We start from the raw sequence: 19,499 nt of genomic DNA, 5'->3' as shown, positions 1-19,499 counted from the left end.
AGCTGGGAAAAATGCAGTTTTCCTGAGCACAGCTGACTGAAGTTAGTGCAGTCACTGCTCCTGCAGTGGTGCCTGCAGGGGAAGCCAAGTCAGCATGGGGAAATCCAGCACATTGCTGTGGTAGCCCTGCAATTTTGGTAATCACATATTCCAACTCCTCTCAGGCAAGAGGGATCACTAATTTAGTTCTCTATTAGATGTGAAGCCATGTCTAGTAATAGAAATGGTTTTGAAAGAGGCAGCCTGGGACATGGGCTCTTTCCACATCTCTCTACATGGCCTGACACTGAGCAAAAGCAAAAAAAACCAAAACAAATCAGAGACTGCAGTCTTGTTTGGTCTTTAAGTAGACATCAGAAGGTTGCTTGCATCCCCTCTGTAAGCATTCCTGTGAAAGGGTTTGTATTCACCAGCCTTACATTTTTCCAGTCTACTGTGCTAAATATCATGGTGGCAATTGGAGGCATTCTAACAGAACTGCAATACAAATCTGTTTCACTTGAGAAGCAAAGCCTACGGTTCCTTAGGCTTTATAACCCAGTGCTTAGTACAAATTCACTGAATTTTTCCAATGCTTCACTATGTGATTTTAGGAGTCTATTTTCCCCAGTGGCACGCAAGTACTAAAATTGCACTACATTGCATTTTGCTCTCAGTGGGTGGGAAAGTGAATACTCAATGGGTTATTTTCCATTCTTTATTTCAGTTTTATGCAGCCACAGGTGGGGGGTCTTTCAGGTGGCTGCCTAGGTTTACTAAGCACTTTAGAGTCATAGACAGAAAGGGTCTTACAAAACATATCAGTGTTGTCAATCACACAGTAAAAGAAATTCATTCTGTGTAAATAGAAACAATTTTCAAGATATCTCTGACTGTAAAAGGTAACACAATGAATATCAACAACAACACAAAAAAAAGGATCAGCCATCCTCTCTTTGGTAAGGGACATAAAACAATTGCACTTGTTTATACTTATTATTTACTTCTCTGTCTCCTCCCTTTCTTCTCCCCAGGTGTGATCTCTCTGCTTAAGGGAATACAATGTTAGTGAAGGATGTCATGGGGCTACCTATCATTTATTTTTCTTACAATGAGGTTATTAAGGGACCACAAAAATATCAAAAAACAAGGGGAAAAAAAAGGAAGTCATCAGCCTACTTATCATTTGCTTCAGAGCTCGGCAAGGAACTTTGATCAGTAAATATATTAGATCATGACTACAGATATTCATATCCAGTAAAAAGTTGACAGCCTTCTCACATAAGATCATACAATGAAATCCTCCAAAGTTATTATTTTCTTTCCTGAAATCAAATTTAAAAAAAGGACCCTTCGCCCTCTTCTACACAGCACTCACTGAACAACGAAATGCAAAATACACTGCATCTTTTTGGCTGCTCATAGTTTGAACGACACATAGATGTTACAGCAACATGTGCAGGCTATAGAGAACAAACACACAAGGGGATAAAACAGTTTCACTGCTGTTATGCAGATGGCTGCCCTTCTGACTGTGGAGGAAATTTCTTCCCTCCTCCATTTTTTAAAGCAGGGTTCTACATGTGCTGACTATGTGGGAATTAGTGCTTTTTCAGATGACACCCACATCCTCTTCATTCAGGTCAGTAACACCAACTACAGGCCAGCGGCCAAAGTCATGTCAGTATTCCATCCATCCTATCCTGCTAAAAAGTCTAAATTCTCAGAGAAACGCAGCTCAAAATGGAATGGCCACATTATTTTAATCATGAGAAATACGAAGAACAGCGAACAACATTTGGATGCAGTACTACTTTCTGTGTGCATGCCACTTTCTCAATAGAAGTCTCAGATATTTAAAAACTGAAATGTACAAACTGAAAAATAAAATTCTCTGTCCCATATGTTCAAAAGCCTATATTTGTGCATTTCAAATAGATAATAGCCCAATAGACAAATTAGTTTTTATAAATGCTAATGGTCTGTAAAATATTTTGTGACCACAGAGTAATATCTCACACGACCTCAAACAGTTTTATCTGCAAAAGCATCTTGAAAATTTCCTCAAAAATACATTAAACATAACAATGAAAATTTACATTTTCATTACAGATTCTAATTTTACTGGGAAAACACCATCTTTCACATTTCCAACATTTGCTACACAGACCCTTAGCATGGAGCAGATATTTATTACTTCTGGAATTAAAACATGCTCATACAAAAAATATTCAAATGGAACATGCACCATAAAGATTTTTTTCTTTTTTTCCCTTTAAGTAATAATATAAAGCTTTATCCTGTCTGTGTACTACAGAACTGTACAGGCTGTATGGAATATATCAACACATGTCTATATGTTATTAAAAACAATAAATTCCCATTTAAACAAGGGCTACAATCTGTGCACTTAACACTCATTAATGGTTATGAATCAAAAAAAAAGGGGGGGGACTTGCAGCAGGTGTGCACATCTATGAATTTCAATACATTGTAAAACTGTCTGTAGCCAACAGCTTCATCATTTGGCCTTTCTGAGCTTGGAGACAGGCAATTTTTCATGATTTTACTATTTCTGGCCAAACAAAGTTTTTAATTAAATATACCACATGATTCCAGATGTTTGTTTATTTGTTCCAATGAGGCCATAAAAATGCCTGAATGATAAAATTGGAGGACTCCTGCAAAAACAGGCTAGACTAGAGTGCTAACTAAACATGGGGATCTCTCAGGAGACTGGATCTGCACAGCACTGGTGTGCTTTGAACCAATTTCTTTGGAAGAGCTGTAGTACTGTGGCTGATGACTGGAATTCTTTATTGTAAAAAATTATAAGGACAAGTGGCAAATTTACTTTTTCTTTTTTTTTTAAATTTCCAGTTGTATACGCACTGCATCATTAGCTCTCCTACACATCCAAAGAAGATTTTAGGTAGGCTTATGGGTTTGGATCCCAAGTTTCCACTTATAGAAGCCAGTGTTTTCTATATATTTCTGCCACTTTTTAGTCACCCTGCTTGAGCATTCTTATGGTTTCTTATTGCCAGCATGACAAAATGAGCTATGTTGTGAAATATCAGACACTCTCTAGTCTACTAAAAATATGAAGTTACAGGCTTTTTCCTCATTAATCACATTCCCTCTGATGTGACACTTGTAAGGGTGACTTGGGTCTAGACTGGTAGGTTTGGCAAATATGGAAAAAGTTACAATGAAAAACCTCGGGATGACAAAAATATGGAAAATGGTCAGGTCTTCAACAGTCAGATTGGGGAATGCACACTGTGGAAAAATGAAAGTCTCTATAATATTTGGAAAAAAAATACTGACAATTATGAAAGTCTGCTTCAGTCTTAGACAACTAATGGGAATTTTGTGCTCAGCACTTGAGATATTTAAGAATATTTTAATCTGAATTTGATTAACCACTTAATTACCCTTTTTTTTTCTTTTAAAATTTCTTGCAGACAAACACACATATTTTATTCCCACAGAGACACAGCACACCAGGAAGTGATCCTCCTACAACTTACTTCTGGTCAGCTCAATCACATCCCTTGGGTTCAGTTTCAAACCACAGAACACAGAGAAGGCTCACAAATTAAAATATGCTGTCATTTAAAACCAAATCTTAACTTTTCTGGCCATCAAGAAAGACTTTACACAAAACTGCAAGTCACTTTATATATCATCCCCACCTCATTTACCTCAACTTACTTTCACATGACTAGTTGCTCCCATCACTGCAATATACAGAAAGATAATACATTTTTATACTGAAGTTTTAATAATCTACAGTATCCTGATTCAAATCCAACATTCCTTGTATACACAGACAGAAAACTGTTGACCCTGTAAGTGACAAAAATATGAATCCAATGACCCAGAAAATTTATTTCTTGAACCATATTAGTCAAGGTCACACTCAAATCCAACTACAATTTATTCCACATTTGGGAAAGTCATTGTGCTTTACAGAGAAACATGCAGATGCTGGCAGAAGTTATCACTACTGAGCAAGTGAGGCAAATTGGCCCACAAACAGCACAGCTATTTGTGGCAGTTCTATTCCAGTAAACAAACAAAGCAGGGCTCAGGAATGGGACCACATCAGATCCTCCTTAACCTGTTCTTTCATGACTGCCCAGCAAAAAAACCCACTGCACAGCTGAGAGCTGAGTCGATCCCATGTGTGGGCATTGGACCTCTCAGTTCCATTGAAAGGCAGAATTTATGATTGTGTGTCAGATCACAAAACTGGGAGAGATGGCTGATGAATTTGCAGACTTGGCAAATACCAGTACAGGTGGGCTTCTGTTATCAGCTAGAAGCATTTTACTGGAGTACGTGTCCCTGAGGAACTGTGCCTTCTAGCATTTCTCTCCACATTGTTCCATTCATTCCTTCTACCTATTCTTCTCCCCACAAAGCAAACACATCAGAAATACTGAGAAAGCAGGAAACTGGAATCCACCTTGGAAGGGAAAAATCATGGTCAGAGCTAAGAGACCAGGCACCCCAGTGATCAAATAGAAATGAGTCTGCATTGACCTCATCTCCTGGTGTAAGGCTTGGGGAGTCCGTGGGCATCAGCAGGAGCCGGCAGCACAGGAACGAGAGAAGCCTGCTCTGCCCTTCTCCCAGCTACACCAGGAACACCTTGCACCACAATTCTTTAAGTTTCTGCATTACCTTCTCACACATCTGGACTACAAAACCCCTATCCACCTCTGATGGATTTATTTTTTCTTCACATCCCTTTAACTAAAGGGAACTGAGGCCAGAAAACAGAATCTTTTTTTAACCAAGTCTTCTCTCACACTGATACTCATCTATACCATCACTTTGCTTTCCATACTTCTCCCATGTGTCTTGAACTTCCATTAAAGTCTATTTTCCAAACTAAAATCTAAGGAACTAGAACCCAGTTTCTCACTTCATATACAGGCAGACCACATGGGATTTTTTTTTCTTTTTTTTTTTTTATAACAGACTCCTTATTTTAGCATTCTCCCAGAGTGTCAAAAGAAGAGGATTTCCACCCACTCCCCTGGAGGCTAAGTCATGACCACATCACATCTCACTGTTGGGACACATTTCCTGGCACTAATAGGAAATGTCACAGCTTATTTTTGAGTGTTCCTTCCCTGGAAAATATGATCTTGTCTGTTCCATGCTATTGAGAACTTTTTTTTATTTGTTTAAGGTTATTAATCTCATGATGAGAAGATCCTGACCTAAGAAGTCTTCAGTCTAGGACACACCACAACACAATGCAGGTTAAAAATGATGGTCTTTTCAAAGGACAGTTTATATAAAACAATAAAGAAAATATCTCACTATTCACAGCATCTTTGCCAGATACAGAACTTTCACATAGTGCATCTGCTTAAAATTTTCTTATTCATCCTATCCTTAGTTATTGAACAAGTTAAAGCAAATATATACATATATGGATACACTTTTTAAACTGAATGATTAAGTACTAACCATAGGTTTTTTGGGGTTTGGGGTTCTTTGACAATAAAATGCTGTATGCATTTACACAGAAAAATCAATTGACGAGCATAAAGTGCAGTTCACACTAAGAAAACGAACTAATTATGATAAGTTGCTACATAAATTGCTTTGCACCTTCCCCAGCAATCAATTTCAAATTCTAAATAAGCCTCTGGCTTGAAAACACAACAAGTACCTAACAACTGTGTCAATAACAACAACAGAGAGGACCACAATGATAATACAAACAGGATACTTATCTTTCTGGAAGTAAGTTTTAGGTAAACCAATTTTCTTTTCTTTTTATGTCTGTGATTTAAAGACAGCATGGCTTTTCACAATGCATGTGTAAAATAAGAACTTTGTGTATTAACATTTATTATTAAGAGGTGCATGTCAATTTTACTTCCAGTATTTTAAAGTATTAAATTAAAACTCTAGACCAAATTCTGGAAGGATTGATAGACATTATTAGTTCCATATGAACATAAGAATATCTATAAAGTATGGTCAAGCTGAGCAAATTGAGACAGAACAGATAAATCCTTGGAGAATAATCAGTTTAATCATACTACTCCCTCTGGCTCTCCAAAATTTTTACTTTTTTCCCTTCAACACTAAATTTTGAAAGAAGTAGACATCCTTCAACATGTACTGGGTTGTGAATTTCTCCCAACTGGATGGCTAAACCCTTGCTGTGCATTCTGTAGTCTACTTTTATCTTGGTCACTACTTATCTGAACTCCTACAAAGCTACTGGTTTTCTGTGTGGCACACGCCAACAATCAGTCAGGAGGAATCTTGTGTGAACATACAAGTCATTAGTGAAAATTTACTATGCCAAATACTCTGGGAACAATAGCACAGTATAACAATCACAGAAAAAGGAAACATTGGAAGTTCAGGTGTCTCTCTATGATTATGATTGTTTGCTGAAGAATGGGAAAGTTTGGAAAGATTTTAATTCCAAAAGAAACCTTCAGCACAACTCTGTTAGACAAAGAGAAACTGAGAGCAAAAGGAACCTCTCACTTCCTTTGTTCAAAAAGGCTCTATAAAATTACCTTTAGAACGTTAATAAGAAGCTTCAAAATATTCTGTTCTTGGATTTCTGGGCATGATTTGAATGCAGTTGATGACTTTCAAGATCAGATCATAAAATAAGAAAACACATCTCTCAGTTGATTGAAACATATCAGTAAAATAAATACCAATTTTTCATTTGGACACTCATCATGCAGACAAAAGACAACGTAATGACTGCACGTACCAGAATGCTTGGAAAATTAACTGTACAGACACCAAAAAAGGGCAGTGGATTTGTTCAAAAAGTTTTTACAAGTCATAATAGATTAGAACTATTAAACCTTGGCCTAAATCCAAGCTAAGGTTCTAAAAACTATTTACGTAAATACAGGCTTAATTTTTAATGGAAACTGCTCCTTCTTCCTTTTACTAGTAAGCTATGGGGTAGGCTTACCACTGTTTTTTCCCAGAAACAAGAGCACAGAAAGGGAGGAGTCACCTGTAAATTGTTACTGGAAACCAAATGGCTTTGGCAAATTAATATGTTTCCAAGTAAATCGGGTAATACACAATGTTATAAAATAACTGCTTATAGAAAAGGCATCCAGCACATGCTTTTGTATGGAAAAACAGATTTTCATGATAGCCATGATTTAGTGATATTGCTTCTGAAGAGATAGAATGATAAACTGCTATTTTCCTCATCAACTGGAAAGTACTGTTCTTTTCAGAAGGCAATTTGAGTTTGAATGCTTACACATAAAGCAAGGATGCCATTATAAAAAACCAAACATACAACTTGGGTGGGGCAAAGGGTGAGGGGCCTTTTTCCACACATCAGACAAATTATCCTTATAAATATCCTTTAAATATTTTTTCACCAATGTCAACTATATTAGGAATTTAAGTTTCTATTTTAAGATATGTACCCAGTTTATAAATTATCAGTAAGGAACAGAAGGGTACATATATACAAATCACTAAAAAAATAATTACATAAGTCCAAAAATTTTTGGACCAATTTCTTCTACAAGTCACTACATTTCATCACTTTTGTGGAGCATGGCTCTTTCTATTTAAAAACTACAATAAGTAACTGTTTTGTCTGATTTTTTTTCCTTAAAGGTAGATCTGAAAAAGCAGACAGGAATGTGGGGCGTGTATATTTGATTTCAGCGGAAATTTTGAAAGCTAGAACCATATAAGCAATGTATAGATTATAGAAAGAAAAGAGGCACTTTTATGACAGGAGGCTGTGTCTTTGAACTGACTTATTTTAACCAGGTGAGAGAACTGCACAAACTACTCCCAGGTAAATCATTGGGTTCTAAATCCATATAAAGTAAAATACAAAATTCTACTTTAACAAAGACCAAGGAACGACCCTTACAAGTTTGAGATCATTGTTTTGGAATCAAAACAAAAATACAGCCAGTTATAAAATTACCACTTTGGAAGCCTTGTCTAACAGGATAGCAATTAGATCACATAAAGAATCAAGTCATATTGCTGTCAGATGCCCAAAATCCAAATAGAAGGCCTTTAGATTTTTCACTGAAAAATATGAACAGTGGGACTGAGGTAAGGTTCAACTTAGAAAAGTGGGTCTAAGCAACACCGCAATATAAGGGAATAAAACTTTCCCAAGATGGGGAAAAAATTTCTAAAGCTTAAAAACATGATGGAATGTTTATTTCTCTCTTCATGTACTTATATACTCAAGCATCATAACACTCAATATATTTCAGGTTATCATTCCTTATCATTCCATGCTGACATCACACTGTCATATGCTGTTTCTGTGGGCTTTGAAAGGGAAAGTGAGATTTTCACCATTCCTGAAATTGTCTGTACAAATATGGAGTCAGCTTAAAGGACGAGATCCTGACTGGAAATTATATACTGCATGCATGAACACAAAAGCTCTAAGACACAAGGTGCAACCCGCACACATAATTATATGTTTTTGTTCTCCCTGTAAAAAATCATAGCTAAATAGAGTGAGAAATGTCCAAGTGAAACTGTACCAAGCAAATACATCCAGCTTGCTCCTGCTCCCCCTCCCAGTCCTCTAAAAATCAATTTGCAGCTATACCAAACCATTTGCCAGACTTCAGGATTCTGGTAAACAAGCTTCTCCAGGGACAAATTACACTCACAAACTTACAGCATTCTTCATTCCAGTATGCATTGAAAACCGCCAATATTTACATATGCAACAGCTGATTCAATTCCACTTTACAACGCTGAAAGCATTCCGCGAAGAAAAAAATTGAAGATATTCAGAACCTAAAATATCATGCTTAAGTATTTCATTCTTTCCTTGGAGATGTTTCTATTGACTGCAATTAATCTTTTATGGGCTTGGGAACTTTGGAACTTTTCTTTGTATAAAAGAAGTTGATTGAGCTAATGGGCCTTGCCAGCAGGTTGTTCTAAGCTTGGAATTGGTTCTTCCAAGACCTGGAATTTTGGAAAGTGTCCTTAATTATTTCCTTGTGAATATGTGTATATATGCACACACATGAATATATATATAAACTAATCAAATAATGTTAACAATGTCTCTTTAAGGACCAATTTTACCCTTTTTTTGGATGACATGCTCTTCTCTCTTCACTTTATTTGTAACTGTGCTTAATCACAAGGCAATTTGCAGCATATTAGCATGCAGAGTAGAATATTTCTGGGAAGAGTAAAGACAGAAGTAATAAAAATTATGTGAACTGCTAAGGGTAGAAAGTTGGTGATTTGGGGAATACAATTTTCCTCTTTCATGGCAAAGGGGCAGGCATTCTGAAACCCTGGTGAGGACAGTGGGCACCTAGAGCCTGACAAGCTCCCACTCTGAACAAACACCTGCTGGACGTGTCTGCAACACCTACTGCAGCCACAAAACTGCTGTATTGCAAGAGGAGTCAATCAATAAGGCAGGCACACAGATTTTGATTCAACACTACTAGCATTTCTTTTGCCAAGTTAGATAACAAAATCAGCCATGAAGCCACACTTCCAATACACTATTACCTAAATAAAAAATCTGAAGATACCTGGCTTTTAAGGATAATTTGAAAGTATTTCTATAGAACTCAGGTATTTTCCAAGATTCTGTCATTCTATTTATTGTGTTAGTAGATCCTAGCCATTTAAGCCAACACCAGAAATCCAACCTCAAAGGCAACATGTTTTATCTGAAAATCAAAGCTACTTATCTTGAGAATGGGGGGAGGAGGGAGGGTGGAGAGGAAGGGCACTGGGTTGCAGGTTTTTTTGAGGGGGACAGGTTGTTTTTTAATCTCTGAAGTCCAGGTCTGTGCTCAGGATTTTGGTTGGTCCTTTTTCTTTAAAAAGTATCAGCTTCTATGCGTGTTCAATGCCGGAATACCATGCACCCACAGCACTTCTAGGACATCTGATTTTCACCACAGCACTTCTAGGACATCTGACGGCACCATAGCAATCTACACCAAGGCCAGGATGTAGCTTCAGACTCATCCTCAGCTCTAGCACAACAGTGATACAGGCTGCAACAAATCAAGTTCTAATCACCTGCCTTCCTCATCCTTCCACCTGCCACCTGCCTTCCATCCTGCCACCTGAACCACAGATCCTCCTTCAGGTGCATAACCTGCCTGATTCTTTCAGAAGGTACCAAGTAATATGGAATGCTACTAAAGCTGCTTCCATCCTCTGTAGGCTGCAGAATTTGAACACACATTAAAATTAAGCTACCATCAATTCATAAATATAAGGCTGACTTTGATCCTGGTATCCCCAAAAAAAACCTGCCTACAGACAAATGGTTTACATGATCAATGGAGAATCAATGGGTAATATGGGAAATAAGTAAGAGGATTGTTGCTCTGGTTTTAAGATCAAAAACCTTGGAATGCACCCTTCCTGACTGCTTCAGTTTTTCACCTGTTCCCCGAATTTTTTATTTCATAGGTATTCAGAAGGAATTTGTCAATTTGCCCAAGATGCTTTTTTAAGTTCTAAGGATTGATGAAAAAGGAAATTGAAAACTGATCCACTTTCTATGTTGAAAAACAGAGAAGAATCCCTTTTTATTGCAACGAAATGTGTTAACATTTCAAAACTATAGTCCTAATTTCTAAACTGCCTAAAAGCTCTCACTTAAAAAATATTAGAAAGTTTACAAATTCTCTCAAAATTACCAATGCTGCATGTAATCATCTACTTAGCAATGTTTAAGTACTCTAATCTCTTTACATTTTTCTCTCTCACACACACACACGCAAAAATCGCTGAGCGTTATTATCCATAGATTTATTTGCCTTCCCGGTAGACTACCTGTAAATCCTATTTAATATGAGTTAAAAATCTGTAGTCTTGACAGCTATGGCTTTCTCATAGAGTGCTTGAAAGGCATGGTGATGTCTGTGAAGTGAAATGCAGCAGTACCTAACACAGAGAAGGCCTTAGAGCAAAGCTCAACACCCGCCAGAAGTTCATAGCAATAAAATGGAGCTCTCACCTCTGTGGTTGGTGAGGTCTCTGGATCCAGAAGGCAGAGGTGTGTAGTGCATCTCTGGAGAGGCAGAGGCAGCAGCACTGGAGGCCTGTGTGACAAAACAAACACTGTCAGTGCTCTGAGTGCAGGTCAGTGATTGGGCAGAGCGGATGCACCTGCAGGATCAGTGCTGGGCTTGCAGGTGCACGGAGTTACCAGCCATGAAGAATTAATTTATTTTTGTTAAGGCTCCTTGCCGTTCCTCAAGGTTGCTGTACTCACAAGAGTTTACACAATGGTATTATGTATCATTACTAAATGAATCTTTTCATACAGCTAACAGCTTAAAAAAAATTACCATCTTTGTCAGGAAATCTTTAGGCAATGTCAAAATTTTTCCTCTTGCTGAAACAGATTAATATTTACCTAAAGGAACATATGAGTGAATCCACATGAATGAAAGGAGATAGGAAGTTGGGCTAAGATACTGTACTTTTCAAATCTAAAGAAAAAAATCTGAAATAATTTTCTCATTCCACTTCCCTGTGAGCTAAATGAAGGGATCTATTAAAAATTATATTGCCTATAATGCAAAAAAGTGTACAAGTATATAGAATTGTTAACAATAAACACTTAAAACCTACAGCAGAAGTCTAATAAAAGAAGTAAGTACCCAAGAGGATTGCTCAGAACCCTTAAGAGTAAAGTGTTAATGGAGAAGAAGCCCAGATCTTTCTCCCTAATAAGCCTCAAGACCCTTTGATTCTAATTTTAAAAGATTAGACTGAGGAACTATGGTTTACAATACACTAACCTTCATTCCACTGGATGTTTCAGCTGAAGATATATATATATGCATATATAAAATAAAGTTTAAATAAGCCACATTTACCATCTTGCTTTTTAGTTACAGAATAGCAGTTAGAAGAAGACACAAAAATAAAGAATTGTGTTGGTGAATATGAATCATCGTCAGTTTCCAAAGTTCAGTTTAACTTAGGCTGGTGACACAGTAGTGATATGCTCAGTTTCAGATACAGAGATTGCTCTAGAGTACTTACAAACTACCCATTTCAACAGACATAAAAAGATGATGTGTTTAAATAGAAGACACAAAGGACACCATTCACTGAAAGTTATATGATAATTTCTAACAGAAAAAATAAGGCAAATAAAGAGAAAAATACAAAAGCTAAACTATTTCTTGAATCTCATGATAATTCACTAAAGGGAGCCTTGAGAAAATAATTGCTATCTTCTGTGCAGTTTGTTCTATAATGATATATTGACTTCTAAGCTGCAAAAGTCAATCAAAGGAATTCACCTCAGTCTTACTGACTTTATAATTGAACACATCCTCAAAATTTATGAACCCACAGGTCTTCAATGTGTGGTTAATATAGAAGTATAAAATAGAGCTCCAGCATTTTGGGGAAGAAAAAGCATAAATACAATTTCAAATTTTAATTACCAGACCAAACCCAAGAACAATAATCAGAAATCTGTAACAATGAAAGTTAATCCTGTTAAAGGCTGTAACTTAGAAATCTTCCTTGTTGTAGCTGTTGTACTCCTAGTACAATAGTACATAAAATGTTAAGAGGTGACTGACTAGATTAGCATACTAAGATTTTGCTTTTGGAGATCAGCCATCAATTTCTGTGCCAGACCATAGTTACAACCTCATTTTTGTCCTTAGGAAAAATCAGGTCACAACATGCAGATGCATCTAGCATCAAAACAAACATCTTAATAGAATTTAACAGAAGCAAGTTTGCCTAAACAGCAAGGATGCTACTTATCAGAGATAAATAAAAATAGAGAATATCCTGCCTCTGCTGACTCACCAGTGATAATAAACCCTTTTCAGGGAACCTCTATTCACAGACATATTGAAACAGACATAACTCTCACCTGCAGCCAGAATGAATGATACCTTGCTTTTGGTGAACTGCAAACCTGCAGCTCTATCTACTCTGGATGATGAATTATTGGAAATCTCTCTGGTGACCAATATGAGCCAAGGGCACATAACATGTAAGAGAGAGAGATAGAAACCCCTTAGACCCAACTATGTGATATTTGAAACTAATTCCAAGAACAACTACATGTTTCCTTTGGGTTGAGTAGTTCTGAGTAAGAAAAGGAGAAAAATGTCACTATTTAACATCATGCTCCGTCCCTGTAAATCACTCAAAAAACTGGAAGAATAAGTGGTCTCATACTGTACACTCTAGATGGTATCTGCCTATTCAAGTGTACTTATTTGGGACTCTGGTAATAGTGAAGGTTTCTCTTTGGTACTTTTAATCTCAATTTAGACTGTTGACAGCTTGATGATAGCTTTTCCTAAAATTACTGGAAGAGACTTTGCCATTTCAGCAATATACCACTGAGTGAGCAAAATTCAAGAGCTTCTAAAAAGGATATTGTAGTGAAGGGGCAATTTAGCTTTATTTCCCATTTTAGGAAACACAAGAACAGAAGGGTTTGTTTATTGGTGTTTTTCTGTCATTTTATGTACAGTATATAATTCCCTGTCAAATATAGAACAGTTTTCATTACCTTTAAGCTAAGCATTCACTTAGAGCAACTTTAATTCTATGGAACATCATCCAGGGTTAGGATTGTTTTGCACAAGCACTGGCTCAAGTTCCAAATCACGTTTCTGAGTAAGCCTGTGCACCAGCAGAAAGACAACTATTTGTTTTCTCTACCATATACTGACATTTGGCCCTAAGCTATTTTCCAAAGAGATTTGTATAGATTGCATTACTCTTAATATTCACAGGAATATTGTGACAGTGACAGCATTGACATGTGACAGTTATGTCTTCAAGTATTGGTGACATATGCATCAGAAGTTCTTGCAGTGGAAACTAACTATGCATACAAATAGCTTTGAGGAAAGCTGTTTAAACTGGTTGGTAGCTCCAATTTTATAGGAACAGGTCACAAAATAACTCAGTAAAGAAATTCTAATGGTATTATTACAGAAGAAGCTTGTAGTTTTGCAAACCTTGAAGTCACTCAAGTTTTGCAGTATATCACAGTACGTGGTTTAAGACTTACAAGACAAAGTTAGACTACTCACAGCCCCCGTTATCAATATAACCAAACATTTGCTAAACTGTGGTACCTCTCTTCATATTAACCTGTGTATTTTGTCCAAATTGTTGAATTTGATACTAAATGGACTGCAAAAAGCGTACCAGCTTTGCAAAGCACATTCATCAAAATTACAGACATTGTAGAAGATGAAGCAGGAAGAAAAACACCCACAAACAACCAAAAAAAACCCACAACAAAACATCAAAAACTAAATTTGAGAGCAGCAATACACCAAATCTTTAACTATTCAATCCTAGGGAATGGTCAGGTAATAACTTTATTTGCAATGTATTTGCTTTTCTATGAACTTAGGAACCATACAACCAGTGATGGGGGGAAGGTGAAGCATGGAAGAAGGGATAAAGAGACTAGAAATGCAAAAGCAGGCCCTGAGTGGAGCACTCCATATGGCAGAGTACAGCCAGTCTGGCTGTCCCCTCCCCAGCTGGGAGCTCAGCAAAGGGCTCAAATGGGCTGCCTGGAGTTTGTCACCCACCTCAACACACTGAATAAACGTTCTGGAAAACTAAGAGGTGGCACAGCACCCCTACCAGGAAAGGAGGCTGCTCCTGATGGAAAGGTATTTCCCACTCTCCTTGCTCCACAGCCAAGCAGACTTAGCCATGAGTTAGCAGTTGTCTTTGCTAAATTCCAGCATAAATTCGAGTCACTTTAATGAACAACAAAAAAAAAAACATTTAGAAGAAAATTGTCAGCCACACACCAACAGCTAGCTCTCAAGAGTGGAGGAATCTAATTAGACTAAAGAAAAAAAAAACTAGTTTGTTTAATCCCTGAATTCCACTTTTCAAGGAATAAAAAATGCAATACTCGGATGGTACTAGTAAGGGAACTTACTTATCATGTAAAGTGTCAGGACATGCTGTACATCTGCTGCATCAAAATAAATTTGTAGAGACCAATGATACAAAACAAAAAGCTGTGCTATTTTTGGCAACCACACAAGTTCCTTCAAATATTTCAGCTGTTGAAGGAAGGGGGAACTCAGACAAGCCAATCCTCTTTGAATCACTGTTTGAGAAAATTTAAATGACTCTGCTATCCAAATCATCTCTCTACTGCACATTTCATTTTTGTATTTCTAAACACAGGAGTAAACAAAAACTCCACTTCTGACACTTTTAAATCTAATCAATAATACAAAGTGTTTCAGCTATAATCAAGAGTATGACTTTGACCTTAGCAAATATTCAATCCAGATATTTTAGCAGCTTATTTTCAGATGTGATGCTACCAATACAGTAGTCAAATTATTGTATATTAGGACAACAAGGAGAACAGTGATCTTATATTTTGGTTGGCCTTCTAACTTCAATAACCTTTAACAAGAAAGGAAAGAGAATTTTTCACATTTAACAGAAAGAGTGGAGTTTAAGATTCAAAACATTTCAAATTCAAAGCATTCCCTTATTCTCTTGAAAGAGAGATTATCACTTCTCACTTGAATTTACTTTACCTTTTGGTTTTCACTTAATGTTAAATTGCAAGGTTGAAAGCAGAGATCAAAAATGCAAATGAACATCAGATAATTCTTATGCATTTAGGCTTAATTGAGTGTAATCGATATGTCTGGAGTGCAGCCAAATTCAACTATTGTGAAAAGCACCTAATGTATGGACATTATTTTTGGACTACTGAATGCCAGAAAATAATGAGCTGGCATTCAGCTTTGGTGAATCAGCCCTTGAATTTTCATCTAAGAGCAGTTTTGAATTATTACTGAAGATAAGGTGTAAATGTGCAAGGGAATTTTATCCATGTTTCTCCCATGAATCATAAATGAGGAAAAAAATTACAGTCTAAATTGCACTTAAAAGGAATAAAGTCTTTTCATGTCATACATGATTTATCAAAATGATCTCATTTTAAGAGTACTGTGGTGTATCTTGATTAATAACATTAGTAAGCATGATGAATGGCCTCTTTAATGGTAACACAGAATTTATTGGCAAAATCCCTACTTCTACCAAAAAGGGTGGGAAGTAAAACACACAGCAGTTAGTAACCGGCAGAAACAGCTTAAGTAAACTCTCTGCTATGTATTTTGCACTTACATATCCTTGAAAATCCTTAATCTGAGTTTATTCTCATGCTTGTTCAGAAACAAGTAAGAGGTGTTACCTAATGGGGCAGCTCTAACCACGACAAAAGTCACTTTGCAGTTCTCTGCAAAACAAGCTGAACTCTGCGTGTACTGTAAGAGGATGCAGTGTATTAAGGTCTTTCAAGAACATTGGTCCCATCCCCTTATGACCTTTTTCAATATCCTCTTCATTTTGCCTTAATATCCTAAATGCTTCCCTTCTTCCATTACTCCATCTTACCCTCCCCCCTCCTTCTCCCTTTTTAAGCCTGCTCCAGCCTGCCCTAACTAATTTCCTTTTGGGCTGACAGATCAGAGGCCTTCCTACCACTGTTCCTTTTAGACCTGTGAAGCCCTCCTCGTAATCCTGCTGCTTGTCCACAATTAATCTTTCCAGTTGCCACATTATTAACACTACCACCCACAGACAGAGGATGCCTGAGCACGGCTGGACACTCGCTCCCCACTGCAGCATCAAAGTTGTCAATCACACCAGTCAGAAAGTTGCCTGCTGTCAACATCAGAGGATTTCATACTCTCCTACCCGCTGATCAAACATTTTTCTTCAGAAGATTAATTCCAAGTCCCCACCCATTTCCTCCCATATCCTCTCTCCCTTTTAGGTTTACTCAATGATCCATCTTCTGTATGGAAAAGGAAGCAGTGTATAATAGAAATCCTTTCAAAACAAAAGTTCAGCAAAACTAAATTTAAATCCCAGCTGTTATCAACCTCTTCCCCCCCGTGCAAGTTAAACACCTTAAAGAGCTTGGATTAGACCTAGTCACAAATGCCTTTCTTTGATCAAAGGCTCCAAGACTTTACACAAATATAATCACAAGGCAATGACTGCATCTAAGGAGCCTGAATTGATTTGTTCTACTGTAACATATCACATACAAAAACACCCACTAGGCTTTTTGACTTCCAAGACCATTCTTTTTCAATTTATATCACTCACAAGCCAAGAATTTTAGCATCTTCTTAATATTTTTTCAAGGTCATTAGATAAAAAATGAAATTCTTGCACAGTATTTGCCTTCTCTTTTTAAAAAGTGCATCTCAGCTACTTACATTTAAAAGCAGAAGGATACAAGAGATTCTTCAGCTCAGGTTCAGTTTAATGAGTGGAAGGGAAGTAACTATTACCACCTCTCCCTAATCACATGCCACATTCTAAAATATTCAGCTTTTATAAATTAAACCTCACTGCTCAAGTGGCTCAGTATCTTTCACTACAGCTGGCACAGAGAATCTGTCCCTAAAGGAGCACTTGAACATGCTAGCCACACAACAGTGAATGACAGCAATACCCATTAATATAATCCAGTAAGCAATCTATTTACTGTAAAACATAATGTTAGGGTTTAAAATAGGAATAAATTCCTTTCAAATCACACTACAAAATAAATTCAAAGTTTCTCATCATATTCATCCCTAAAATAGATTTCTTAATGTTCTTTCATCTTTTAGGTTGGTACTAAAGAAAATCAAGACCTCAACAAACGACTCCCAGAAGTATAAAACAGTTAAGAAAAATCTGCTGGCCTTGAATTCTAAACTTAGATTGGGAAAGTAAGTCCAAATTATTATACATTTTACCTTATATCTCTACACAATTATTATATATTCTACCTTATATTTCTCTGTCAGCATCTTTACCTCCATATTCTGAGAACACACACGCTACCTTCTTTTCATTTACACTATGCAGGATTCAAGGGGCTCACACGCTAGTAACATAGTGGACAAAGCAAACCACAAATAAGTCTGTCATACCCCAAACCACAAAACTCTGCAACTGTTGCTAGAAGATTCTGAGTTGTCATAGACAGCTATTCTTTGAAGTTCCTCATGAAGTGAACGACAAATGAATTTTGAGATGCTAGAACCTTTTTCTAAGTCCCCATCTCACGAACACCCAAACATGACATTTATTGAATTTCACTCATTGTCCAACCGTTCTGAAGGAGTGAAAGAGAAATATGGAGTTTTTAGAGGTTACAGCATCAGCAGAAAGTGCCAAAAGCATAGGTAAGTCAATGTGAAGGGAAGTAAACTGACAATGTATTAGATTCCAAGTTTCCTTCAGTCATTCCCTGCAATATGTTTCAACCAATTACATCACAACTACAAAACAGAGCAGTAGTGGAGTAAGTGCCAAGATTCCTGTTATGCTATGGCATAGCAACAGTTTATAAGCTGCATAAAAACACTGATGCAGAACTCAAATACACATTACATATGATCCTGTAACTCATTACTTTTCATAGCCCTTTATTTTTAAATCAGGTAACAGAACTTCACCTCCTTTTGCCAGTCTGATACCCATAGATTCTTCAAAAGCAAAGACAAAATCATCAAGCTAAGTTGATTTTTTAGATAGGAACTTCCAAGACTGTTCCATAAATTAGATCAGCAATGGAATATCATCACTTTCAAGCACATTCAATGATAATCAGAGGAATGCAGGGCCGTGTATACATTTCACAGGCCAAGCGTAATTGTTCGCAATGCTAGAGCACTTATTTTGCTTTGCTATTCATTCTGATACCTTCTGGATGTCTTAGTTTTTTTAGGAAGCATGGAAAATGTTGCAAAAAAAATGAAAGCTAGATCCTAAAAAGTATAAGTTTTATTTTAATGACTGTTGCTAAGTTATACTGACCTCCTCACCTAACAGGCACAGGCATAAAGAAACTGGAAGGTTAAAAATGCTTTCAAGGCATCTTTATTCTGTCATGTGGGAATAGAGCTGAATTGCAGCTCAAACCTCTTGTCACTCTATTCAGTCAGCAGAAGGGGGTGCTGCAGTGTAACCTATTTAAAATGCAAATAGAGTAACTTTTGTAACAGCAGATTAAAACTAGCATTTTATTCACTTGGCATACCCACAGCATACTGAATGCTAGAATCAGACTTGTCACTGCACACCACAGGTTATTAATAGAGCTCAGGACGGTGTTACTAAATGTGCAAGTTAAAATAAACAAAAATGGATTTATCTGTGGTATTTGTTCTGCTGGAGAATTCAGCAAGGTCTGCCTCACACTGCACACTTGTTTATCCAGGATCACTGAGGCTCAATTTTGTTGTTTTTTTTTTCTTTTTTCCTTAATTATTTGATTGACAGCCACTTACCACAGCCAGAGATCCTGGGATATGTGACCTATAACACCAATATTATAGAGAAAACCACTTTTTTTTCAGCCAGGACAAATATATACATGCACAGGGCAGACTCCATGGTGCACAGCTGGTACTCTCTAATAGGCCTTTCTGGACTCTCGTGAACTACCAACACAT

General features: G+C 37.0%; 1 protein-coding gene across 1 annotated transcript in view; it reads right to left on the bottom strand.

The window, feature by feature from the left end:
* LRMDA (leucine rich melanocyte differentiation associated) overlaps positions 1 to 19,499 on the bottom strand; it is a 636,729-nt gene that overhangs the window by 85,392 nt on the left and 531,838 nt on the right. Inside the window, exon 9 of the mRNA XM_031061803.1 lies at positions 11,003 to 11,087. Within this exon, the coding sequence (XP_030917663.1) occupies positions 11,003 to 11,087 (85 nt within the window). The remainder of the gene's footprint in view (positions 1 to 11,002; positions 11,088 to 19,499) is intronic.

Source organism: Geospiza fortis, unplaced genomic scaffold (genome assembly GCF_000277835.1).
Source record: "Geospiza fortis unplaced genomic scaffold, GeoFor_1.0 scaffold130, whole genome shotgun sequence".
In the NCBI taxonomy this organism is placed as follows: Eukaryota; Metazoa; Chordata; class Aves; order Passeriformes; family Thraupidae; genus Geospiza; species Geospiza fortis.
This window is presented reverse-complemented; position numbering and strand designations above follow the sequence as displayed.